Source organism: Excalfactoria chinensis, chromosome 6 (assembly GCF_039878825.1).
Source record: "Excalfactoria chinensis isolate bCotChi1 chromosome 6, bCotChi1.hap2, whole genome shotgun sequence".
Taxonomy (NCBI): domain Eukaryota; kingdom Metazoa; phylum Chordata; class Aves; order Galliformes; family Phasianidae; genus Excalfactoria; species Excalfactoria chinensis.
Window position 1 is genome coordinate 34011036 of NC_092830.1, and position 27165 is coordinate 34038200.

General features: G+C 46.0%; 1 protein-coding gene across 1 annotated transcript in view; it reads left to right on the forward strand.

The window, feature by feature from the left end:
* The first annotated feature begins 20 nt into the window (after positions 1 to 20).
* The window catches only part of DMBT1 (deleted in malignant brain tumors 1), a 43932-nt gene continuing 16787 nt past the window's right edge, over positions 21 to 27165 (forward strand). The window contains exons 1-13 of the mRNA XM_072340964.1: positions 21 to 34; positions 680 to 720; positions 1292 to 1603; positions 4096 to 4419; positions 7758 to 8069; positions 15074 to 15108; positions 21600 to 21969; positions 23080 to 23397; positions 24488 to 24799; positions 25413 to 25725; positions 25836 to 25885; positions 26476 to 26626; positions 26913 to 27124. Coding sequence (XP_072197065.1) covers positions 21 to 34; positions 680 to 720; positions 1292 to 1603; positions 4096 to 4419; positions 7758 to 8069; positions 15074 to 15108; positions 21600 to 21969; positions 23080 to 23397; positions 24488 to 24799; positions 25413 to 25725; positions 25836 to 25885; positions 26476 to 26626; positions 26913 to 27124 — 2764 coding nt within the window. The remainder of the gene's footprint in view (positions 35 to 679; positions 721 to 1291; positions 1604 to 4095; positions 4420 to 7757; positions 8070 to 15073; positions 15109 to 21599; positions 21970 to 23079; positions 23398 to 24487; positions 24800 to 25412; positions 25726 to 25835; positions 25886 to 26475; positions 26627 to 26912; positions 27125 to 27165) is intronic.

Here is a 27165-nt window from a genome sequence, read left to right on the forward strand (position 1 = left end):
GGATACACAACTACCTACCCATGGACAACTACAGGTGAGTCTGCATATTCCACATTCCCTTCCTGTGCTTGACTTTGGGGTTATAGGAGTTAACAGCCCAGCCATACAACCTGAAGCCCCAGGTGTAGCAAAGGGGATGTTGTTGGGAAGCCTACATTGCAGGGGTGGGCACGGTGCTGCCAGAAATGTCCCTGGGGTTGAATTTCACTTTACCTGCAGTTGTGGGGAGCACAAACTCGGGTATATGTATTCCAAGTCTATGTTCACCAACACATGCCTCACTGGAGTTTATTTTTCTCCCTGTCTCCTCAGCTCCCACAACCACAGAAAGCTCCATTCCATCCATTCCTCCAGGTGTGTCTGCATTATTCCTGGTTGGTCTCTGCACTATTTTAGGGCTGTGATGCTGTCTGTGTGCTTGAGTTTTGCCTTTTCCGTGGTGTCAGAGAGTCCTCAAACACACAGATCTGGCAGGGACCCACAGTGATGATAGAGTCCAAGTGTGGACTCTGCACAGGATGAACCAAGAGATACCTCACATGTCCAAGTGCACTGTCCAGGTGGTTATTCTGCACTTATAGGCTGTGAGCTATGGCCACTTACTTCCCTGGTGCTACCTGCATTGCCCAGCCTGCCTGTCTGTGCACAGCTGTTCCCAGTACCTCCACTGATCCTCCAGATGCATCTTCAAGCCATTCCCCTTTACCCATCGTGAGGAAGGTGTGTCCACAAACCACATCCCTTCTGAGTCTCCTGTGCTCTCTAGGCTCAACAGACAAGTGACCTCTGCCACTCCTCATAAATCATGGAATCTAGTTGATTTTTCCATCATTTCTTTCACCCTTCTGTGGACACACTCTAAATGTTTCACATTCTTATTTTGTAGAGTTCAAAACCAGAGAGAGTGTTTGGGTTGCAGCTACAAATATGTTGAGTGAAGGTGGATTGGTGTTCCCTGGCTGCCTGAGCTGTGCTTAAAGCAGCAGGACATAGGCTTGGCATCTCTGTTGGCCAAAGCAGGTCTTAGTTCAGTGTTATGGAGCTTTCCATCCTCCAGAACTCCCACATCCTTTCCATCATGTGCCTGAGACACAGAAGAGAAGAAAGGCAGAGGAGAATCATGAAAATGAGTTTTCAGCTGAGAGTAGCATCATTATCATTCATGAGTTTTCAGCTGAGAGTAGCAGTCCTCGTGGCCTCAGACTTGTGTGCTGTTAAATTGCAGTGTGAGGGGAAGGTGTTTGCGTGCTGCAGTGTTTTTCCATGTGCTCCTTGTATCCTCCTTTGCCAGGTGCCTCTCTGAGCTTGGTGAATGGCCAGAACCGCTGTGAGGGGCGCGTGGAGATCTACTACAGAGGGAATCAGGGCACGGTCTGCGATGATGGCTGGAACCTCAGGGACGCCGATGTTGTGTGCAGGCAGCTGGGCTGCGGCTTTGCAGTTTCAGCACCAGGAAATGCCTATTTTGGACCAGGCACTGGCACAATTTACCTGGATGATGTGCAGTGCACCGGGAGTGAGTCGTCCCTGTTTGAGTGCAGGAGCAGTGGCTGGGGCGTGCACAACTGTAACCACTATGAGGATGCCAGTGTTGTCTGCTCAGGTACAACTGATTGTCCTTCCCAAATCCTGGTACACGCTGATGAACTGGTGCTCCTTTGCCTGGCGAGGCGATGCTGTGGGGACACATTTGCAGGCTGTGTATTGCTGTGCTCCTGTGGGAGATGGCCCTGCCAAGAGAGCCTCGCTGTGCATTGCAGTGTGACAGGGCAGCACCGCCATCCCCAGAGCTGGGAGCAAACCTGATCCACTCCTTCATCCCAATGTCTCTCACTTGCTTCTTTCTCTTCCTCCTGTAACAGCTGCAACTACTGGATACCCAACTACCTCCCCATGGGAAACTACAAGTGAGTCTGCATATTCCACATCCCCTTCCTGTGCTTGACTTTGGGGTTATAGGAGTTAGCAGCCCAGCCATACAACCTGAGGCCCCAGGTGTAGCAAAGGGGTTGTTGTTAGGAAGCCTACATTGCAGGGGTGGGCACGGTGCTGCCAGAAATGTCCCTGGGGTTGAATTTCACTTTACCTGCAGTTGTGGGAAGCACATACTCGGGGATATGTTTTCCAAGTCTATGTTCACCAACACATGCCTCACTGGAGTTTCTTTTTCTCCCTGTCTCCACAACTCCCACATCCACAACCACAGAGGTCACCACCATTCAGACCACTGCTTCAAGTACATCTGCATTAATGCAGGTTAATGTTGTCTGCACTACTTTAGGGCTGTGATGCTGAGTGCATGAGCATGGTATTTTCCATGGCATCAGGGAGTTCTCAAACATGCAGAGCTGGCAGGGACCCATAGGGACATGAGAGTCCAGGTGTGGATTCTGCACAGGGTGGCCCAAGAGATACCTCACATGTCCAAGTGCACTGTCCAGCTGGTTATTCAGCACTGGCAGGCCGGGAGCCATGGCCACTTACTTCCCTGGTTCTACCTGCAGTGCCCAGCCTGCCTGTCTGTGCACAGCTGTTCCCAGTACCCCATCTGATCCTCCAGATACATCTTTAAGGTATCAGGCACCCTTCCCAAATCCTGGTACACGCTGATGAATTGCTGCTCCTTTGCCTGGCAAGGGGATGTTGTGGGGACACATTTGCAGGCTGTTTTCTGCCCTGCTACTGTAGGAGATGCCCTTGTAGAGACCACCACGCTGTGCATTGCTGTGTGACAGCGCAGCACCGCCATCCCCAGAGCTGGGAGCAAACCTGGTGCGCTCCTCCATCCCGATGTCTCTCATTTGCTTCTTTCTCTTCCTCCTGTAACAGCTGCACCTACTGAATACACAACTACCTACCCATGGACAACTGCAGGTGAGTCTGCATATTCCACATTCCCTTCCTGTGCTTGACTTTGGGGTTATAGGAGTTAGCAGCCCAGCCATAAAACCTGAGGCCCCAGGTGTAGCAAAGGGGATGTTGTTGGGAAGTCTACATTGCAGGGGTGGGCACGGTGCTGCCAGAAATGTCCCTGGGATTGAATTTCACTTTACCTGCAGTTGTGGGGAACACAAACTCGGGGATATGTTTTCCAAGTCTATGTTCACTAACACATGCCTCACTGGAGTTTCTTTTTCTCCCTGTCTCCACAGCTCCCACAACCACAGAAAGCTCCATTCCATCCATTCCTCCAGGTGTGTCTGCATTATTCCTTGTTTGTCTCTACACTATTTTAGGGCTGTGATGCTGTCTGAGTGCTTGAGCTTTGCCTTTTCCGTGGTGTCAGAGAGTCCTCAAACACGCAGAGCTGGCAGGGACCCACAGGGATGATAGAGTCCAAGTGTGGACTCTGCACAGGGTGGACCAAGAGATACCTCACATGTCCAAGTGCACTGTCCAGCTGGTTATTCTGCACTTATAGGCTGGGAGCTATGGCCACTTACTTCCCTGGTGCTACCTGCAGTGCCCAGCCTGCCTGTCTGTGCACAGCTGTTCCCAGTACCTCCACTGATCCTCCAGATGCATCTTCAAGCCATTCCCCTTTACCCATCGTGAGGAAGGTGTGTCCACAAACCACATCCCTTCTGAGTCTCCTGTGCTCTCTAGGCTCAACAGACTAGTGACCTCTGCCACTCCTCATAAATCATGGAATCTAGTTGATTTTTCCATCATTTCTTTCACCCTTCTGTGGACACACTCTACATGTTTCACATTCTTATTTTGTAGAGTTCAAAACCAGAGAGAGTGTTTGGGTTGCAGCTACAAATATGTTGAGTGAAGGTGGATTGGTGTTCCCTGGCTGCCTGAGCTGTGCTTAAAGCAGCACAACAAAGGCTTGGCATCTCTGTTGGCCAAAGCAGGTCTTAATTCAGTGTTATGGAGCTTTCCATCCTCCAGAACTCCCACATCCTTTCCATCAAGTGCCTGAGACACAGAAGAGAAGAAAGGCAGAGGAGAATCATGAAAATGAGTTTTCAGCTGAGAGTTGCAGTCCTCGTGGCCTCAGACTTGTGTGCTGTTAAATTGCAGTGTGAGGGGAAGGTGTTTGCGTGCTGCAGTGTTTTTCCATGTGCTCCTTGTATCCTCCTTTGCCAGGTGCCTCTCTGAGCTTGGTGAATGGCCAGAACCGCTGTGAGGGGCGCGTGGAGATCTACTACAGAGGGAATCAGGGCACGGTCTGCGATGATGGCTGGAACCTCAGGGACGCCGATGTTGTGTGCAGGCAGCTGGGCTGCGGCTTTGCAGTTTCAGCACCAGGAAATGCCTATTTTGGACCAGGCACTGGCACAATTTACCTGGATGATGTGCAGTGCACCGGGAGTGAGTCGTCCCTGTTTGAGTGCAGGAGCAGTGGCTGGGGCGTGCACAACTGTAACCACAATGAAGATGCCAGTGTTGTCTGCTCAGGTACCACTGATTGTCCTTCCCAAATCCTGGTACACGCTGATGAACTGGTGCTCCTTTGCCTGGCAAGGGGATGCTGTGGGGCCACATTTGCAGGCTGTGTATTGCTGTGCTCCTGTGGGAGATGGCCCTGCCAAGAGAGCCTCGCTGTGCATTGCAGTGTGACAGGGCAGCACTGCCATCCCCAGAGCTGGGAGCAAACCTGATGCACTCCTTCATCCCAATGTCTCTCACTTGCTTCTTTCTCTTCCTCCTGTAACAGCTGCAACTACTGGATACCCAACTACCTCCCCATGGGAAACTACAAGTGAGTCTGCATATTCCACATCCCCTTCCTGTGCTTGACTTTGGGGTTATAGGAGTTAGCAGCCCAGCCATAAAACCTGAGGCCACTGGTGTAGCAAAGGGGATGTTGTTGGGAAGTCTACATTGTAGGGGTGGGCACGGTGCTGCCAGAAATGTCCTTGGGGTTGAATTTCACTTTACCTGCAGTTGTGGGAAGCACATACTCGGGGATATGTTTTCCAAGTCTATGTTCACCAACACATGCCTCACTGGAGTTTCTTTCTCTCCCTCACTCCACAACTCCCACATCCACAACCACAGAGGTCACCACCATTCAGACCACTGCTTCAAGTACATCTGCATTACTGCAGGTTACTGTTGTCTGCACTACTTTAGGGCTGTGGTGCTGAGTGCATGAGCATGGTATTTTCCACGGCATCAGAGAATCCTCAGACATACAGAGCTGGCGGGGACCCATAGGGCCATGAGAGTCCAGGTGTGGCCTCTGCACAGGGTGGCCCAAGAGATACCTCACATGTCCAAGTGCACTGTCCAGCTGGTTATTCAGCACTGGCAGGCCGGGAGCCATGGCCACTTACTTCCCTGTGGGCCACGTCCAGTGCCCAGCCTGCCTATATGTGCACATATGTTCCCAGTACCCCATCTGATCCTCCAGATACATCTTTAAGGTATCAGGCACCCTTCCCAAATCCTGGTACACGCTGATGAATTGCTGCTCCTTTGCCTGGCAAGGCGATGCTGTGGGGCCACTTTTGCAGGCTGTTTTCTGCACTGCTCCTGTAGGAGATGCCCTTGTAGAGACCACCACGCTGTGCATTGCTGTGTGACAGGGCAGCACCTCCATCCCCAGAGCTGGGAGCAAATCTGGTGCGCTCCTCCATCCCAATGTCTCTCATTTGCTTCTTCCTCTTTCTCCTGTAACAGGGACAACTACTGAAGACACAACTACCTACCCATGGGAAACTACAAGTGAGTCTGCTTATTCCTCATTCCCTTCCTGTGCTTGACTTTGCGGTTATAGGAGTTAGCAGCCCAGCCATACAATATGAGGCCCCCAGGTGTAGCAAAGGGGATGTTGTTGGGAAGCCTACATTGCAGGGGTGGGCACGGTGCTGCCAGAAATGTCTCTGGGGTTGAATTTCACTTTACCTGCAGTTGTGGGGACCACAAACTCGGGGATATGTTTTCCAAGTCTATGTTCACCAACACATGCCTCACTGGAGTTTCCTTCTCTCCCTCACTCCACAACTCCCACATCCATAACCACAGAGGTCACCACCATTCAGACCACTGCTTCAAGTACATCTGCATTACTGCAGGTTACGGTTGTCTGCACTACTTTAGGGCTGTGATGCTGAGTGCATGAGCATGGTATTTTCCATGGCATCAGGGAGTCCTCAAACATGCAGAGCTGGCAGGGACCCATAGGGACATGAGAGTCCAGGTGTGGATTCTGCACAGGGTGGACCAAGAGATACCTCAAATGTCCAAGTGCACTGTCCAGCTGGTTATTCAGCACTGGCAGGCCGGGAGCCATGGCCACTTACTTCCCTGGTGCTATCTGCAGTGCCCAGCCTGCCTGTCTGTGCACAGCTCCTGTAGGAGAAGGCCCTGCCGAGACCATCACGCTGTGCATTGCAGTGTGACAGGGCAGCACCGCCATCCCCAGAGCTGGGGGCAAATCTGGTGCACTCCTCCATCCCGATGTCTCTCATTTACTTCTTTCTCTTCCTTCTGTAACAGATACAACTACTGAATACACAACTACCTACCCATGGGAAACAACAAGTGAGTCTGCATATTCCACATTCCCTTCCTGTGCTTGACTTTGCGGTTATAGGTGTTAGTAGCCCAGCCATACAATATGAGGCCCCCAGGTGTAGCAAAGGGGATGTTGTTGGGAACCCTACAATGTGGGGGTGGGCACGGTGATGCCAAAAATGTCTCCGGGGGTTGAATTTCACTTTACCTGCAGTTGTGGGGACCACAAACTCGGGGATATGTTTTCCAAGTCTATGTTCACCAACACATGCCTCACTGGAGTTTCTTTTTCTCCCTGTCTCCACAGCTCCCACATCCACAGAAAGCTCCATTCCATCCATTCCTCCAGGTGTGTCTGCATTATTCCTCGTTGGTCTCTGCACTATTTTAGGGCTGTGATGCTGTCTGAGTGCTTGAGCTTTGCCTTTTCCGTGGTGTCAGAGAGTCCTCAAACACGCAGAGCTGGCAGGGACCCACAGGGATGATAGAGTCCAAGTGTGGACTCTGCACAGGGTGGACCAAGAGATACCTCACATGTCCAAGTGCACTGTCCAGCTGGTTATTCTGCACTTATAGGCTGGGAGCCATGGCCACTTACTTCCCTGGTGCTACCTGCAGTGCCCAGCCTGCCTGTCTGTGCACAGCTGTTCCCAGTACCTCCACCGATCCTCCAGATGCATCTTCAAGCCATTCCCCTTTACCCATCGTGAGGAAGGTGTGTCCACAAACCACATCCCTTCTGAGTCTCCTGTGCTCTCTAGGCTCAACAGACAAGTGACCTCTGCCACTCCTCATAAATCATGGAATCTAGTTGATTTTTCCATCATTTCTTTCACCCGTCTTTGGACACACTCTAAATGTTTCACATTCTTATTTTGTAGAGTTCAAAACCAGAGAGAGTGTTTGGGTTGCAGCTACAAATATGTTGAGTGAAGGTGGATTGGTGTTCCCTGGCTGCCTGAGCTGTGCTTAAAGCAGCACAACAAAGGCTTGGCATCTCTGTTGGCCAAAGCAGGTCTTAATTCAGTGTTATGGAGCTTTCCATCCTCCAGAACTCCCACATCCTTTCCATCATGTGCCTGAGACACAGAAGAGAAGAAAGGCAGAGGAGAATCATGAAAATGAGTTTTCAGCTGAGAGTAGCATCATTATCATTCATGAGTTTTCAGCTGAGAGTAGCAGTCCTCGTGGCCTCAGACTTGTGTGCTGTTAAATTGCAGTGTGAGGGGAAGGTGTTTGCGTGCTGCAGTGTTTTTCCATGTGCTCCTTGTATCCTCCTTTGCCAGGTGCCTCTCTGAGCTTGGTGAATGGCCAGAACCGCTGTGAGGGGCGCGTGGAGATCTACTACAGAGGGAATCAGGGCACGGTCTGCGATGATGGCTGGAACCTCAGGGATGCCGATGTTGTGTGCAGGCAGCTGGGCTGCGGCTTTGCAGTTTCAGCACCAGGAAATGCCTATTTTGGACCAGGCACTGGCACAATTTACCTGGATGATGTGCAGTGCACCGGGAGTGAGTCGTCCCTGTTTGAGTGCAGGAGCAGTGGCTGGGGCGTGCACAACTGTAACCACTATGAGGATGCCAGTGTTGTCTGCTCAGGTACCACTGATTGTCCTTCCCAAATCCTGGTACACGCTGATGAACTGGTGCTCCTTTGCCTGGCAAGGCGATGCTGTGGGGCCACATTTGCAGGCTGTGTATTGCTGTGCTCCTGTGGGAGATGGCCCTGCCAAGAGAGCCTCGCTGTGCATTGCAGTGTGACAGGGCAGCACCGCCATCCCCAGAGCTGGGAGCAAACCTGGTGCGCTCCTCCATCCCGATGTCTCTCACTTGCTTCTTTCTCTTCCTCCTGTAACAGCTGCAACTACTGGATACCCAACTACCTCCCCATGGACATCTACAAGTGAGTCTGCATATTCCACATTCCCTTCCTGTGCTTGACCTTGGGGATATAGGAGCTAGCAGCCCAGCCATACAACCTGAGGCCCCCAGGTGTAGCAAAGGGGATGTTGTTGGGAAGCCTACATTGCAGGGGTGGGCACGGTGCTGCCAGAAATGTCCTTGGGGTTGAATTTCACTTTACCTGCAGTTGTGGGGACCACAAATTCGGGGATATGTTTTCCAAGTCTATATTCACCAACACATGCCTCACTGGAGTTTCTTTCTCTCCCTCTCTCCACAACTCCCACATCCACAACCACAGAGGTCACCACCATTCAGACCACTGCTTCAAGTATGTCTGCATTACTGCAGGTTAATGTTGTCTGCTCTACTTTAGGGCTGTGATGCTGAGTGCATGAGCATGGTATTTTCCAGGGCATCAGTGAGCCCTCAAACATGCAGAGCTGGCAGGGACCCATATGGACATGAGAGTCCAGGTGTGGCCTCTGCACAGGGTGTCCCAAGAGATACCTCACAGGTCCAAGTGCACTGTCCAGCTGGTTATTCAGCACTGGCAGGCCGGGAGCCATGACCACTTACTTTCCTGGTGCTACCTGCAGTGTGCAGCCTGCCTGTCTGTGCACAGCTGTTCCCAGTATCCCATCTGATCCTCCAGATACATCTTTAAGGTATCAGGCACCCTTCCCAAATCCTGGTACACGCTGATGAATTGCTGCTCCTTTGCCTGGCAAGGCGATGTAGTGGGGCCACTTTTGCAGGCTGTTTTCTGCCCTGCTCCTGTAGGAGATGCCCTTGTAGAGACCACCACGCTGTGCATTGCAGTGTGACAGGGCAGCACCGCCATCCCCAGAGCTGGGAGCAAACCTGGTGCGCTCCTCCATCCCAATGTTTCTCATTTGCTTCTTTCTCTTCCTCCTGTAACAGCTACAACTACTGAATACACAACTACCTACCCATGGACACCTACAGGTGAGTCTGCATATTCCACATTCCCTTCCTGTGCTTGACTTTGCGGTTATAGGAGTTAGCAGCCCAGCCATACAACCTGAGGCCCCCAGGTGTAGCAAAGGGGATGTTGTTGGGAAGCCTACATTGCAGGGGTGGGCACGGTGCTGCCAGAAATGTCCCTGGGGTTGAATTTCACTTTACCTGCAGTTGTGGGGAGCACAAACTCAGGGATATGTTTTCCAAGTCTATGTTCACCAACACATGCCTCACTGGAGTTTCTTTCTCTCCCTCTCTCCACAACTCCCACATCCACAACCACAGAGGTCACCACCATTCAGACCACTGCTTCAAGTATGTCTGCATTACTGCAGGTTACTGTTGTCTGCACTACTTTAGGGCTGTGATGCTGAGTGCATGAGCATGGCATTTTCCACGGCATCAGGGAGTCCTCAAACATGCAGAGCTGGCAGGGACCCATAGGGACATGAGTGTCCAGGTGTGGACTCTGCACAGGGTGGCCCAAGAGATACCTCACATGTCCAAGTGCACTGTCCAGCTGGTTATTCAGCACTGGCAGGCCGGGAGCCATGGCCACTTACTTCCCTTGTGCTACCTGCAGTGCCCAGCCTGCCTGTCTGTGCACAGCTGTTCCCAGTATCTCAGCTGGTCCTCCTGGTGCATCTTTAAGAGACCCCCACCCCGTGCATTGCAGTGTGACAGGGCAGCATTGCCGTTCCCCGAGCTGGAAGCCAGCCTTGCGTGCTCCTCCATCCCAATGTCTCTCATTTGCTTCTTTCTCTTCCTCTCTCAACAGATGTTGATACCTCAACTCCTGTTCCTTCTCCACCATCCAGCACACCTGGTATGTATCTGACTTTCAGTATTTTATTTTATTGTTTGCTTATTTTTTTATAAGTTTTCATCTGCATTCTATATCCCACTGTTTTTTCTGTTATACTCTTAGAAATTCTGAATTTTTCTTGATATCTTGTCATACCCTCCTTTTTACTCTTCCATTTCTCTGATTGTCCCTTGAGTGTCTTTAGGCCTCCATCTGGTCTTTGGTCTTTTTTATGCTTTAGTAACTTTTTAGCCAGTATCTGTTCCTTTCTCTCATGCGCTTTCATTCCTGAAGCCTGCTAAATGCAAATTAGCAGTTTAGATTCCTAGTTCTGCTGTGATTACACCCATTGCCTGTGTAAGAAGTGTATATCCATTCATTTTATCTGGAAACTTCACCACCATTTGCTGTGGTATGTGTACACTCACTGTGTAACTATTTGTTGATAATGAAGCCTAATTGAATCTCATTTTCATCTCTTTTTTTTTTTTTCAGCTCAAAAATTTTTTTGTGGCAGCTTCCTTTCAAATTCATCTGGATCAATTCAGAGTCCTTTTTATCCTTCAAATTATCCAGATAATGCAGATTGCTTGTGGGAAATACAAGTAACGAACAATTACCGCATTATGCTCACGTTTGGAAATATTCAGTAAGTAAATTGCTTGTTTTCTGGGTAGTAAATTGGTCCAAAAATCTCAACTTCAAACACAGTTCTCAAACATTTTCCCCATATTTAAACGTGTATTATAAATATTACCTTGAAAATGTGCCAGTGCAGCATCCTAGTTTGTTGTTTACGTGGCATTTAAAATACTGAACTTTACCAAATGCATTTTACCTAGTTTTCATGTTTTACCCTTTATTCATGTTAATTCCTTAGACTGCAAGGTGGATGCCAATATGACTACATTGAGATTTACGATGGTCCACCACGTACTTCTCCTCTGCTTGGAAGAATTTGTTCTGGTTATAATATCGTGTACACATCCTCCTCAAATATGATGACTGTCAGATTTCACAGTGACTCTAGATATTCAAACAGAGGGTTTTACGCTGAGTATCGCTCCTTTTCAGCAGATCAGAAAACTGGTAAGTTTCTATTCACTTTATACCATTTATTTGGCTAAAAGGCTTTTATATCCTGATGTTATTTGACCAAGTATTTGTTAATGTTTCTGAACCACTCCCAAAAAAGCACCATTCTTACTTGAATTTCTAAGTGGTTATTAACTGATCACTTCCAGATAATTAATTTTTTGTTTTAAAATACCTTCAAATCAAATTGATTCCACTTACTTGTTTTTTTTTAATGGTGGTCAGTCTAAACTCAGCTTTATTCTTATCACCTCATTATTTTCACTTTTTTTGTCTATTCTCATGGACAGTATCTTGTAGAATCATGGAAAAATTCATTAGAAAGGATATTTGAATTTTTCCAACTCCAACTATTCCAAGCAGGACTATCACCAGCACCAGACCATGTCCATTATGAATTTATGTAGTAATGGAGGTACAATTGGACTCTGAACTGCATCTCCAGGGGTCTTACTAGCAGACTCAGATGTGATCATTTCCCCCTACTCAGCGCTTGCCAGGCAGCAGCCTGAGTACCGTGTTCAATTCTTGTCCCTCCAGTTCTAAAGTGATGTAGACAGACTGGACAGTAGCGATACTGGATTAAGGTGTCATCAAAATACTACTGTGTACTGCACGTTATTGTTAGGAGAGTAACTGAATGTCAACTGAAGATTGGCAGAGATTATTTGTATCTAAGTGAAAGGTGTAAGATTGAAATCCCTTCTGTAAACGGTAGAAGCTTTTGCATTTGGTGAAATTTTACATGATCAATTACATGAATTAACTAATAATTCATATTTTCTGCCCTAGCCCTCTTTTGCTTCCCAACTCACATGCGTGCAGTTGTAGAGAGAAGCTATATCCAGTCACAGGGTTACTCTGTGTGGAATGCTAGCTTGTCCGACTCTTCTTGTAGACCAAAAATTACACCGACCCAGGTTATATTCAACATCCCATACGACAGCTGCGGTACCCGTAGAGAGGTGAGTGTCAATGTATTTGAGAGATATCTCCAGTTCTGGGCACAGAAACTTAATAGGCAGTTGGAAAACTGCTAAGAATTGCATGGGGGCATTGCTGTCTGTAAGCATTCAAAACACACATAAGAAGCTCATCTTTCTGGAAGCTTGGGTTAATTAGCCATTCCTACTTGTCCTTCTTAGATTTTAATATCTGTGTTTATTTCAGAGTGATGCTATGGAGAAGAAAGTGTAGGATAGAGCAGGGTGAAGAATCATGTAGGATGCTTTGGGTTTTTGAGTATGACACGTTCTTTCTGAGTAATAATAGGATCTGACGCATACAGAAGTTTGTACTTCACAGTGTGAACATAACTACATGCAATAATCTTGCACTCACCTAATGTGTCAAACAGAGCAGCAACGAGACTCTCGACTATTCCAACGTGATAAGAATATTTCCTTCTGATTCCATCATCAAGAGGAAAAAGGACCTTTACTTGCATGTGAACTGCAAAATGCTCCAGAAGACCTGGGTACAAGCAATGTACATTGCTGATGGCTCTAGTGTTACTGACATTAATGAAACCCAGTATGGCAGATACAAAGTGGACTTGGAATTCTACAATTCCTCCTCTTTCCTTCTGCCAGTGACTGACTTTCCTTACCACGTTGACCTGAATCAGAATTTGTACCTTCAAGCATCTCTTCGCAGCAATGACTCAAATCTGGCGCTGTTTGTGGATACATGTGTGGCATCACCTAATCCTAACAATTTTACATCAGTGACCTATGACTTGATCAGAAGTGGGTAAGAACTTGCTTAGGAATGATTTTGAAAGTATCTGGATACAGAGATCTTAAAGTGAGTTGTTTGTGAGAGATAAAATTTGGGACCAGTGTGCATTGGTTGTTATTCTCAATACAAATAGGCGTTTAAGAAATACCTTCTGGCGTAGCCTAAGTAAAACTGACTATGACAATTGAAATCCCACTGGCAAGTAGCAGTCAAGCTCCAATTTCACTCCAGGAGGCAGTGTAGAAACTGAGATCTGAACTTGTTTCTGATCTAGATGAATGAAATATAGGGATGCAATGGCTCTTTGTTTCTGTACACCAGAATCAAAGTTTTGTAAATACTGTTTCCTTGATATGATACAAAATTTGCCTTCTAATTTGGAATGGAATATTTGTGGTCTCTTGTAAGTAATGCTAAATGGACAAAGAGCTATAAGAAATCAAAGTGTTGCTCTTGGTGTCCTGTTTTCTTCCAAGAAAGAAAAACTCTTGCTATTTCATTTCCATTCTGTGCTTAGTGGGATTTGAATCTTTCTACTTCCTGAGAAGGTGTTATTATTGGTAACCTTAGCAAAGTAGGAGTCAAGTAACCAACCATTGTGCTGGAAGTCTATGGCTTGTAAGAGGTTTGAGAAGTGACCTGTAGCCTCCTGCACATGAGATGAGTGTCCTCCCTTTTACACGTTATGTGAATATGAGGAATGTTTTCCTCTTGTTTAGATTTCTTTTGATTCTATCTGTAAAAATACTTACTCATTAAGCAGAAAGAAGACTCAACAAGGAAATAGGTCAAATAGATTCTGGTCTTTTTCCAGGTAATTTGTATTAATTTGACGTGTAACAGTGCCAAAAGAAAGTGTATTTACAGAATTTAACTTCAGTAATATCTCCTTATAAATATCATCGGTGTTGGGTTACTGTTGCAGTATAAAATACACTGTGAGAAATGTGGGAATTTTTATGAGGAAAATGAGCCCAGTGAAAGCTAACCTGTTAATTTTGTCTTTCTCTCTAGGTGTGTTAGAGACCCCACCTACTCTTCTTACTATTCACCATCTCCAAGTGTCAGTCGGTTTGCATTTAATGCTTTCTCCTTCGTTAAGCGCTACCCATCAGTCTACCTGCAGTGTGAGCTGGTGGTGTGCAGGTATGGTGACTTTTCTTCCCGCTGCTACCGAGGCTGTGTGAACAGGTTCAGGAGGAATGCAGGATCTTCACAGGGAAAAGTGAATGTTGTCATCGGACCTGTTCAGCTTCAGGAGGCTCCCACTGAGAAGAGGAATGCCGGTGAGTGCAAACTTCCACTTCTATGTGTGTTGCATATCAGTTCATAAACCCAGTTCTGAGATATCCTTTTGCTAGCGTATTCACAACCCTACCATAACCTAAAGTTATTTTATAGTATTCAGATACAAGCAAATTTATTATACTTAGACCAACTGTTTGTTCTGCATGTATCAAGTATCTATTGTTTTAGTTCTGCTAGAAATGAGATGTAGCACATCTACCTCCTGAATCTGTATTAGATTTTTAATGTTTTCTCTGCATGATTGGCATATCTCTTATTTATTAGCAACCACGCTGTAGGTGCCCTTGAAAATGTTTTCCTGTGCCCTAAAAATGGTGTCTCCACTGTTAGGAAATAGTATCTCATGGTCTTGGAGTAATTGTTACAAGCTCATAGAATCACTTGAGTTGGGAGGGACCCTTAAAGCCATGGTGTCCAACTCCCTGCAATGAGCAGCTGCAGCTCAAACATTCTTAGCCACTTTTTATGTGCTTGTTTGGAATGGACACAGAATCATTTCTTAAACAATGTGATAATTTGCTTTTCAGATCCGTATTGCAGATCTGATCAGATCCATTTCTTTCTCCTTACCTTTGAAATGAACTAGCTCAGGAAACAAATGTAAGCCCTTCTCTTTCTTTCTCTCTCACACACAGAGCTGGCCTCGGACATCCAGGTGAGAGGGGAGCTGAAGAGCACTGCACCTGCTGCCAGCTCCCACATTCCTCTGGCTGTGACCATTGCTGTGCTGGCAGCTGCCATCCTCACAGTGGGAGGACTTCTTCTGAAGCGCAAACTGCAAGAACCCATCCCCTACCAGATAATGTGAGAGGTGACCAAGAGTCTGCAGGTGGAGGGTGCAATTTGGATGTTTCAGAGCATTTCAGCTGAGCTCCTGCTTTGGTGTTGTGTCTCAGGAGACTGATTTTCGTGGCTTGGGAGAAAAGAACTGATTTCTTTTGCCACTGCTTACATGTAGATAGAACGGTTGTGTGGTGTTCTACTGATATTAAGTACTCTAGAGAGTAGCCCAAGAAAAATATTGCTTTTAGAGAAAAGTATCTCAATAATCAGCTGTAAAATAAACTACACAGATATTGCACATAAGGAATTGTTCCTGCACAGGGTTACTTCACTGGGGGGACACGGTTCTTCACATTTATGTTTCTTTGAGAAAATGTAGGCTATTTATAAATATTTGCACAGAAGATAAATACAATCAAACCTGTTATGTGTGCAATTAAAAAACACAGGGGAGGAAGCATTTGTAGAGCAATATTACTTTTCTTTTTCTGTACTTGCAAATACACTGCCTATGTGCCTGAGCTCACTGCTAATACGTTATCAGATTGAAGGACGTGGTTTCTGAGAAAGTGACTTTGCCAAGGAGTGATCTGTACTCTTGTTATTACGCATTTCCTAACCTGTAGTGGCAAGGGGAATGTACGCAAGTTGCCATAAGGAAGTGTGACCAGCCTCATATTCCCATGTGAAAACAAAATAGTAACAATATTAATAAAGGAAGAACCTGTTGGGAAGAACTCCCTTACTACATGTGAAAGCATCATTGGTATTTGCTTGAGAAATGCTCCCCTTTTAGACTTTCTTATTTTCTAGCAAACAATGACAGAGGAAAACTTGCTAGGAACAGCATGAAGTACTACCTGTGAGGTGAGCCAGAGACTAAGTAGTGACTTATACTCGAGACTACATTTTGTCCTGGTGATGAGGATAAGAGTAGACAGAAATAGTCATTGCAGCCTGTAGTATTTCTTCCTGCCTTTTCTAGGTGACCCCAGGCATCTTCTCACGTCCCCATGCTGTGGAGAAAGGACCTAACAAGGATGGACTGCCAATGCCACAGAGAATTTTGTTACCCACATATGAGGAACAAGGGCTGAGGGTCCTCCCCTTTTCTACCTACCACCCTACAACCATATTTGAAGGGTAGAGCAGTCAAGAAAAAGGGCCATCCTCTTTGCTCTTCACAGACCTGCTACTTTCTCTTCTGCACCAGCTCCTGCCATTGCACTGCTGTTGTGCTACCCCATAGCTTTTCATAGTCTGATGGCACTTCTTCTGCATTTCACATTCCCGGAGTATATTTGTGATCAGACTAGAAGAAATGTCCTAGGGCCAGGATGTTGATGCCTCCAATCAGCAACACGTTTGTGCTTTTCAGACTTGTTTTCCCATGCTACACCTGCACCAAGGGTTCTAGATGAAGATATATATATATATCAAGGTTGTATCAGAGTACAGGGTAGATGTACCAAGTGCAGTGGTTTCCATATTAAGTGTTGTGAAAAACACTTAGTGTAAGCTGCTCAACTATTGGATGTCCCAAAACCGTTGTCCCTATCTTCCACTGTTTCCTTGATCCACATGCATTGTAGAAATGTGGAGTTCAATAAAACTAGGCTTGGTGAGGAAGAAAAAAATCATTTTCTGAAGTAAATGCTCTCAGTGAATGGCCCTTCTACTGAGTACCTTCCCTCCCATCTCCTGTCCCACCACATTCAGGAGCTTGGTAAATCCAAGGGACATGACTCTGAGCTTTTCTGACCCACTTGTCTCCTCTCTGTAATACAAACACAAATTGATTTGTATTGACATGCTCCATATCACACAGGCAACAGAGCCTGAGAGGCCATCAAGTAACCTGGTAAATTTGACTAAACTACCTCATTGGATCATTATGCACGTGTTCAGACTATTGTCCCTTTGTGAAGAAGTCTGTGGACACCCTCATTCCAGTGTAGATGCTTGGGATAGTCGTGGATGAAAGCTGATTGATCTCCTGTGTCCTTTCAGTTGTTTTCATCTGAACATCACAAAGTCCATATCGTCTACAGAAACCTCCTATCAACAGGCAGCAGAACATAAAGTGTTTTCAAAGCCCTTTCACAGAGTAATATGCTGAGAAAGACTTCAGCTGCTGGAAGTCGTTCTAGAGAGAAAAAATGCATTATTGCAAGAGTCCATCTACCCAATGGGAAGGATGGAAACATCCTCTTTATGCTATTTGACTGAATTAACTCTATTTGATCTGAACATAGTAGTTATCTATTCCCACTGTGCAGATCGTCTGATGATTAAGATCTCTAGAAGTGCATAGATCTTTGACATTTGTCACAAAGAATTAATTAATGAAGAATGAAGTGAGAAAATAAATAAGTATTGTTTGTTTACCTGGACGGCTTAGCGGGTGTTTTTTCCACTGAGCCATATGAGATCCACTTTTGTGTTCCCCTTCCTCCTACGCCTTTTCAGTTATTACAAGAGTTTGGAGAATTGCTGTCCATCACTTACTCTTGCTTCACTGATTGCAGCGTTGGATTGGTCAGCCAAATGTACGGTATTTTTTTCTGCTTCTTGCCAAAATGTCAAAACCAGAAGAATATGAATAGTGAACACCAAGTGCTGGGTACGTTTCCTCATTCATATGTGAATGTGGTTGTTTGGACAAAGAAGAAATATATTTACTCTTCACTTTGGTTTGCTTTCAAGGCTTCCAACCTTATCTTTGGCCTCTTGTGTTTCGCACTTCCTTCTTCCATTCCAATAATGCTGGCCTTTGTGGAAAGACCTTCTAAGTCATTCTTTTTTCCCTTGGGCTCCTTGGATGCCATAGATTCGTACATTACAATAACTGTGCCACAGATCTTGACTGCTGATAATGCCATTCAAGCCTTGATGACTGTAAAGGTAAGAATTGGATGCAGAATGATATTTTGGCTCTTCAGTCTTAGGACAGCTGTCAGACTACTAGCCACTCTGACAAGAGAATGACGAATGAGAATTAAACCTTATTTTATGCTTTGGAGAACTTTGGGTACGTTTTTCAAATTTTAGAGCAGATGTAAGCTGTAACCTAACTTACTTCAATGTAATTAGAATCCACTGATTTTTCTGCTTGGTTTTCACAAAAAACTATCAGCTGCCCCTGGTTCTCTTGACATTCTCTTGTCATTAACAGCTTCATGGTGAACCAAGTATGAATTTTGACATGAACTTTAAAAGCAGATACATTCATGTTGGAGCTGCAAGGTTCTTCAGGTGAACAGTGATTCACTTAAAAGCCCTCTCCTTCCCTCATGTCTCCATCATGTTGCCTCTCCAGTGGTTTCTGTGACCACCAAGACCCTGCAGTCACTTGAAGCCCCCTTCCTGTTGGCTCTAAAAGTAGAAACACCAAAGTTGAGGTGGAGCTAACAGTGCTGATGGGACCCAAGTGTCTAGTTAAAGTGTCTATCGATTATGTTATGTTCTTCATGTTTAGCAACAGCCACAGTTCTGGTGGATTATGTTCAGAAACTCATACTTTTTCTTGATCACAATGCTATTTTATCATATTTTAAAGTATGCCAAATCTGTACCCTATTTGTGGCTCCCCAGGGAGCTTACCTCACTAACTGGAACCAAGGTATGAAGTTCCCTAACAACCTTCTTGGAGGAAATCCCATTTGAATTTCAAAATCCCACTACCTTCTTCAGACTTGCCAAGGGTTGTCATCAGAAAATAAAAGTATATGATTAATCAGCCAGAATCAAGAGGTATCTTTGGATAAGAGCTCATTTTGTTTGTACAACAAGGTGGTTGTAGGACTCATAGTAGCATAAATATTTTCTTCCAAGCAGTGGAAAATGTTACTCTTGAGATATTATCTTCAAGCAGAAACCAGGATGTGACAAAATATTGAATAACAAATCAAACATATTTTCGTTTCAGACTATCATGCCATGCTTATTTTACCATCCTCCTGTAGAAAAAGAGATTATAAAGCCACTCCCCTTCAGAAATAGAGACTATATAACCTGATGGTTCCTTCCATCAGCAGCTCCTGATGAGATGGGTACCACTATGATATTGATGTGCTTCCTTTTGCTTGGTGCAGCAGTTCTGGAGGCCAGATCAGGTAAACCACTTAGACTTCTTCCAGGGCATATAAAGGCTGTTGATCCTGTTAACAGAAACGGTAGTCATGCTGGTATTGACTTGTGCAAAAGAGTAAAGGTGAAACAATTCTAGTAGAACAAAACTGTGCCTAATTATATTGAATTGTAATAATTAAAGCTTTTGGTAGAATGCATTCTGCACCCATGGGATAGTCCTTGTCTTAGTGCCTTGAATCGTTGTTAGAGTTGTATCTATGACTGCGATGGATAAAAGTTATCAAAGACATGATATGATTTTCATTCAAAAGAATTTTTGGTCCTTTTTTCTTTATGCAACAGGTACTGTCTCCCAAGTGATGTAGGTACCTTTGAGCTAAATAATACTGTGCATGATCTACAATAATTGCATGTGATTTTTCCAACTAGTTAAGCATCACTGTAGCAATTTATATTGTCCTCATCCAGTTTTCCTCATCTGTCCTAGCTGTCTTCTCCTTGCCATCTTTCTCTCACTCCCTTCTTTGTTCTCTCTGCTCTTGCCTTCATCCCCCAGCCCTGCCTCTGTCTCCTGGGTCACAGCAAGTGCTGCATTTGTAGTGTTGAAGACTTTCCCATTTTTGACACCTCTAAACTGCAAAGCAGGATGCATCCTATCTGATTAGGTGCCCAGCAAATTATTTTGCTTGAAGGAAAGTAAAATTGTTTTAGATAGTTTTAGTTTCCCAATGCCAAGTTCATTTCCAGCCAGGTTTGCTTCTCCAGTTTGAAGAAATTCTGTAAGTATAGTTTATAAACTTGCATCTCCAAGTAAAATTGAAACAACTGAGATCTGTAGAAATCAAGGGCCAAATTTGTGGCTCCTCACTTTGAACTGATAATTAACAGTGCATAAATAGGGAAATATTTACTTTGGGCATTGTCTTGACAGTTCCTCTAGTCCATCAGCGGTGAATTAGATGAAGAAATCCTATAGCTGGTAACTTGTCAAGATTCTTTTGCTTCGGATGACTTAGTGCTTAGTAACGAGCAAAATATATACTTGACAGACAGGCAAAGCATGACAAATACAGCTCTTTTGTTTGATCTCCAAAGTATAAGTCCTGGAGTTCTTATGTTACATTTATTCGGGGATTGACTTGCACTTTAATAAACTCTTTCACCAAAAATGGATCTAGAAATTTATATTTTCAAGCTGCTTATGCAGGATGTCTGAATTATGAAAAAGCTAAACCAAAAGTAGATGGGTTTCATATGAATAGCTGTATTTAACAGCAGCTATCTTGGTGTGTTCATGAAAAGTTATTCAGCATTTCTTTATGTCTAACTGTTTTTAGAGGCAGGTAAGAACAGAAGCCAGTGGATTCCTGCTGAAATTCTTACAATCCCATTGTGTTCATTGTCCAGTTTTTTGAACAGTTAGTTGGAACTTTTGTGAAATTACCCCTAAAAACTGCAGGATTTGGTTGTGATATGTGGACTCTGGATCTTTAAAATTCTCTTACAATTTTACAGGAAGACATATTCCATATAAATCCCACAAACGAGGGAGAAGAGGTAAGAATGGCTGTTGTTTGCTCTAAAATCCCATCTTCTGTTTTCAGAAGAATTGTTTTGGTTTTATTCTGACGTCATTTTAAGCACTGCAGCACACTGCTTAGGGTCCTTAATGTTGCATATTAGTAGTATGGAATGGCTTGTGAATTCCAAATTATTTCCCTGGTAATTTTTCTATGGCACCACTGCGGTTACCCAATGAGCATAGGTTTAGGAAGAAGTGGTACTGGATATCCTTGCATTTTGCTGTGTCCCTGAAGCCTCGGCAATTTTCTTGGTCCTCTTTGAGCTTTGCCTCTTCCACCAGTTCAACAGTCTTGTTACTGATATCCACCTCTTGTAAGACATAGAATGGGGGAGGAAAAGCCATATCGTACTTTCTAAACTTACCTAGGGTTCAATGCAGATTGCTCCATCTCCCTCTTCTTACCAGAAAATATTTGGAAGGCAATAAGTAAAAGAAATACCTAAACATATGTCCCTAAAATATGTCATTTTCTTCCTATCAACAAAGGAAAAAATGTCATTGCTATTTCTCTTGCTGGACTTTTCCTCAGATTTCATTCTGAAATTGAAATTCATTTTCTTTTGTCTCCTCACTTACTGTGCTTTTCTTATGATCAGAGAATTTCCTTTCTTACAAAAATAATTTGCTCTTGTCCTGCTAACTCTTCAGTAGAAATCTTGCAAGAAATACATGCAGTTGATTTTCAGGTCTGGCAGAGAGGAAGAAAGTATGGTCTCTCCCTCCACCACCTCTGTCCACACAGAGGGCTAATACTGGGCCAGAAAGGCAGCCATGGGGAATGGTGATATTATGGGGCAGGAGAATGGAATAAGCAACTTCTACAGGTCATTCCCAGCTAACTCATCCAACTGTGTTAGTGCCCAACTCCCTCTCTCCCAAAGAAACCGGTCTCCACCTGGTCGATGGAAGGCACAGATGTGAGGGCCGTGTACAGCTGTATTATGAAGGCCAGCTGGGGACGGTTTGTGATGACCACTGGGATCTCGCCGATGCCCAGGTTGTGTGCAGGCAGCTGGGATGTGGCCAGGCCGTTGCAGCTCCAGACAGTGCTTACTTTGGCCAAGGCTCAGGCAGCATCCTGCTGGACGACGTGCAGTGCCAGGGAAATGAGCTGGCCTTGCAGCACTGCCGTCACCGTGGATGGGGGAATCATAACTGCGGCCACCATGAAGATGCTGGTGTTGTCTGTTCAGGTACTGGAACATTTTGCTTTTCCAAAATCTTTTTCTATAAATTGCACCCAACAGATGCATTTGGGTGTAGGGTTACTCATACTTCTGAGATATAAAAAAAACAACGAACGCATGCTGTGATATCTCTATTTCTGTGGGCATGTTGTGTTCAGTGACATTTATTTCCCAGATGGCTACAGCTGGCAGGAGTATTTAAAGGAGAACCCAGTTCTTGCCTGGCCCGTGGTGTTCCACAACACATGGCAGGTGCCACAGCAGTGCCCTTCCCTGCCATCACCATCTGTAAATACCACTTTCAATTTAGTAATAATTTTAAAGCATGTCTCTTTCCCTCCACCATTCTCTCTGTTGATTTCTGTCAAGATGGAGTGTGCTGGTAATTTGTCCTGCCTCCATTCCCAAGGATCTGGGTTTATAGCTTACACAAAGGCATTCTCATTACTCAGACACAGTCCTTTATGTGGGAACTGTCCTTTATTTGTATTCACAGAATGGAGCTCCACAGAACCCACCCTTTTGCCAGCAACATGGCTGTCAGAGACAAGCTCCACATTAGAAACGACCTCTACTCCAGAGACTGCAATACTAATGACAACCATTCCGAATTTCATGACTTCATGGACAACAATCTCTACATCGCCAGAAGAGACCTCCAGAACGCAGAGCACAGGACCGATAACAACCAGTGTGTCACAATCGACTACCACATTAGGCACGACAACCACAGCACAGACTAGCACTGCTCTGGAGACAACTCCTGAAGTGCCAACGACCTACAGAACACAAAGCACCACAAGAACAACAAGTGGAACATTGGGGATGAGCTTGCCCATGGATATCAGCGCAGCAGGTAACACTGCCCAGTGTCATTCACCAAGCTTCCTCCTTCCCTCAATATTCCTGCCCACACCAGATTGTACCAGAGGATATCTCCCAGCCCTGGGAAGAAAAATTGGGGTCACTTCCTTCCACCACCTCTGTCCACACAAAGGGCTAATACTGGGCCAGAAAGGCAGTCATGGGGAATGGTGATATTATGGGGCAGGAGAATGGAATAAGCAACTTCTACAGGTCATTCCCAGCTAACTCATACAACTGTGTTTGTGCCCAACTCCCTCTCTCCCAAAGGAACTGGTCTCTACCTGGTCAATGGAAGGCACAGATGCGAGGGCCGTGTACAGCTGTACTATGAAGGCCGGCTGGGGACGGTCTGTGATGACCACTGGGATCTCGCCGATGCCCAGGTTGTGTGCAGGCAGCTGGGATGTGGCCAGGCTGTTGCAGCCCCAGGCAGTGCTTACTTTGGCCAAGGCTCAGGCAGCATCCTGCTGGATGACGTGCAGTGCGAGGGAAATGAGCTGGCCTTGCAGCACTGCCGTCACATTGGATGGGGGAGACACAACTGCCGACACTATGAAGATGCTGGTGTTGTCTGTTCAGGTACCGGAACATTTTGCTTTTCCAAAATCTTTTTCTATAAATTGCACCCAATTTATGCATTCAAATGATTTGAGAGTAGGGTTGTTCTGACATCTTTCCACCAAGACAGCAATATGTCTTACCATGATAGTTCTACTGCTGTATGCATACAGTCTTCAGAGCTGTACCAAGTGATATGTTTTTCTTACCTGGCAGCTGTAGGTCCACTGAGTACAACAGATTGGCCCCATATAATAGGTGAGTCGTGCCTTCCTGGCTTTGCAGCACACTCCACATCCAGCAGCACATAGTTGCTCCCACAAAGTAGATGAGCTACTGCAGGAGTGATCCAGTGGAGGTGATGAGGACAAGCCCTGCAACTGCCCACAGTCCCACAGCTCCCAGCTCCAGGGCAGAAACCTGCAAGGAAGTGCTCCAGCCTCAGATGCCTCATAATGTCCTGGGCCTCGGGGCAGGTGCTACAGCTGTGCCCTTCCCTGCCATCACCATCTCTAAATACCACTTTCAATTCAATAATAATTTCAAATATGCCACTTACCCACCTCCGTTCTCTCTGTTAACGTCTGTCAAGGTGGAATGTAATGAAAGGTAATTTATCCTGATGCCGTTCCTGAGGAATGGGGTCTGCAACCTACATGAGACATGCCCGTTATTCAAACAGTCCTGACGTAAGTGGTTTTATCCTCTGTTTGCAGGAATGAGTGCCACCATACCATACACTACCATGCCAGTCACCACAATGGAGACGAGTGCCCCAGTATCAGAAACAGATCTGGCAGAGATGAGCTCCCCAGCTGAGAGCAGCACAGCAGGTAACTTGCCCAGTGTCACTCACCAAGCACCTACATGCCCTCAGTCTAACTTTCTAAACTTGATTGCACTGAATGATATCTCCCAGCCTTGGGATGAGAGAAAATATGGTCTCTCCCTTCAACACTTCTGTCCACACAGAGGTCTAATACTGGGCCAGGCAGGCAGCCATGGGGAATGGTGATATTATGGGGTAGGAGGATGAAATAAGCAACTTCTACAGGTCATTCCCAGCTAACTCATCCAACTGCGTTTGTGCCCAACTCCCTCTCTCCCAAAGGAATCGGTCTCCACCTGGTCAATGGAAGGCACAGATGCGAGGGCCGTGTACAGCTGTATTATGAAGGCCGGCTGGGGACGGTATGTGATGACCTCTGGGACCTCGCCGATGCCCAGGTTGTGTGCAGGCAGCTGGGATGTGGCCAGGCCATTGCAGCTCCAGGCAGTGCTTACTTTGGCCAAGGCTCAGGCAGCATCCTGCTGGATGACGTGGAGTGCCAGGGAAACGAGCTGGCCTTGCAGCACTGCAGTCACATTGGATGGGGGAGACACAACTGCGGCCACCATGAAGATGCTGGTGTTGTCTGTTCAGGTACTGGAACATTTTACTTTTCCAAAATGTTTTCTACAAACTGCACCCAATTTATGTATTCATAAATTAACTTTTGTCAATATGGGATATTATGTAATTATATTTTGCCCTGGTATCATTCCTGAGGGACTCTGTCTGTAGCCTATATTGAGCATTCCCATCACACCACCCATCCTCTTGTGGATGATATTGTCTTCTGTATTTGTAGGAGTTACCTCCACTACAGAGACAAGTGCCCCGGTAACAGAAATACTGTCGGCAGAGACAAGCTCCCCAGTGGAGAACAGCACTGCAGGTAACTGTGCCCAATGTATGACTTTGTGCCCCTGATGTCCCTTTTCAGACCAATTAGCAATGGAGGTGGTCTTCCAGCCCTGGGCCATTCATATATTAGGATCATAGAATCATAGTTTGGCATGGTTTCGAAAGGACCACAATGCTCATCTAGGGTCTTGCAGTATTTGCCCCCTCAGTTCATGCATGGGTATTTCCATAAGTATTTTGTGGGAATGGTCTGTGTGATGAGCATGCCGTGTGATGGGAGCTCCTTGGAGATAGGTTCTGTTGGGGAGCATTGACATACCCTGACTATCTTCCATGTACCACATCCCAGGCTCCCACGTGCGGCTGGTCAATGGACGGCATGCCTGTGAGGGCCGCGTGGAGGTGCAGGATGGGCAGCGCTGGGGCACAGTGTGTGATGATATGTGGAGCCTGAGGGACGCGCAGGTGGTGTGTCGCCAGCTGGGCTGTGGGCCCGCCATCGCCGCCCCGGGCAGCGCTCGCTTTGGTGCCGGCACTGGTCGCATCCTGCTGGACAACGTGCAGTGCCGTGGGAACGAGGCCTCCCTGCTGCGCTGCCGGCATGGCGGCTGGGCTGTGCACAACTGTGGGCATGTGGAGGATGCCAGTGTCATTTGTGAAGGTATGTGGGCAATGGGGATCCAGCTCCACGAGCGCCTCGCTGTGCTCCATCCCCTCCATCCAACACCACATCCTGGTGCTCCTTCATCTGAGCATCACAGCTCACCCCTATCTCCTATTCTTCCACCACAGCTGCTGTGAGCACCCCAGCACCAGATGCAGGTAAGGCTCTCCCATGGTTCTGCAAAAGGCAGAATTCAGAACTTGAGCATTCAGAGAAAACAAAATGGGGGATTGCCTTCGCATGTCATGTGCTGTAGGAATTAAGTTCAGAGCTTATGCCCACCTTCCTATGAGGAAACTGTAAGGATTATCTATGCGTTTTATGTAAGAAGACATTCATGCTGGCATTTTGCAGCCACCCTCATAGACAAAGCATGAGATAATACATTTAAGGCCTTGTCCTGCTGCCTGGACTGCTTATTTCTGTGTGATGGGATGCTGTCTGTTCAGGAAGGTATTCCCATGTTGATTCTCATGACCCGTCCCAGAACCAGACCTTGACTGCAGGAAGGAGAGTCCAGAGCAACCTGAAGATGGTAGTCTGACACCATGGATGTGACAATGAACCAGCAATGTGAAAGTAAACCTGCAGCAAAACCAAATATTTGTTTAGATTTGGAACATGGTGAATATGACCTGAAGCCAGCAGGAGAGCTGCTTTTCAGCAGCTGCAGATTAGTTACGTAAAGCAAAAGTTCCATTCTGTAAAAGGTTACTGTGAGTAAATTCTCTTCCACTTCTTTTTGCAGCACCTTATTTTTGTGGTGGCTTGATTTCCAATTCCTCTGGGACGCTGCAGAGCCCGAACCACCCTGGAAGTTATCCAAACAACGCTGACTGTGTGTGGGAAATACAAGTACCGAATAATTTCCGTGTTATGCTCACATTTAGAGATATTGAGTAAGTAAATCATCGAGTCCCCGGGCAGATAACAAAGACAAAACTTACTTGAAGAGTTTGAAAGTATATTTGACACAGGCAGCCTTCACAACTTTAAGAGTGTCTTCCAGTGTTTGGAAGACTTGAACAGATTGGATCAGTGAGGTGTTTTCTGCTTGCAACTACATGCACAATGAATAAAGCCTCTGCCACAAAAGCTTGAAGTGCTGAAGGCTTCCATCAGGTCCTAGGCAGGTCAGCCAGAGCTTCTGGAACACACTGACAGGTGCTGATGCTTGTTCCTCAGGATGCAGAGCAGCAGGTGCCAGTATGACTACATTGAAGTCTACGATGGACCCCCACACTCTTCTCCCCTTCTTGGAAGAATTTGTGCTGGTTCCTTTCTCACGTACACGTCATCTTCAAACCTGATGAGCATTCGCTTCCACAGCGATTCGAGATACACATCTAGAGGGTTTCGGGCCCACTACTCCTCCATTCCAGCAGATCACAACATCGGTAAGTTCCTGTTCAGAACAGAAAGTGCTGCTCAACAGACA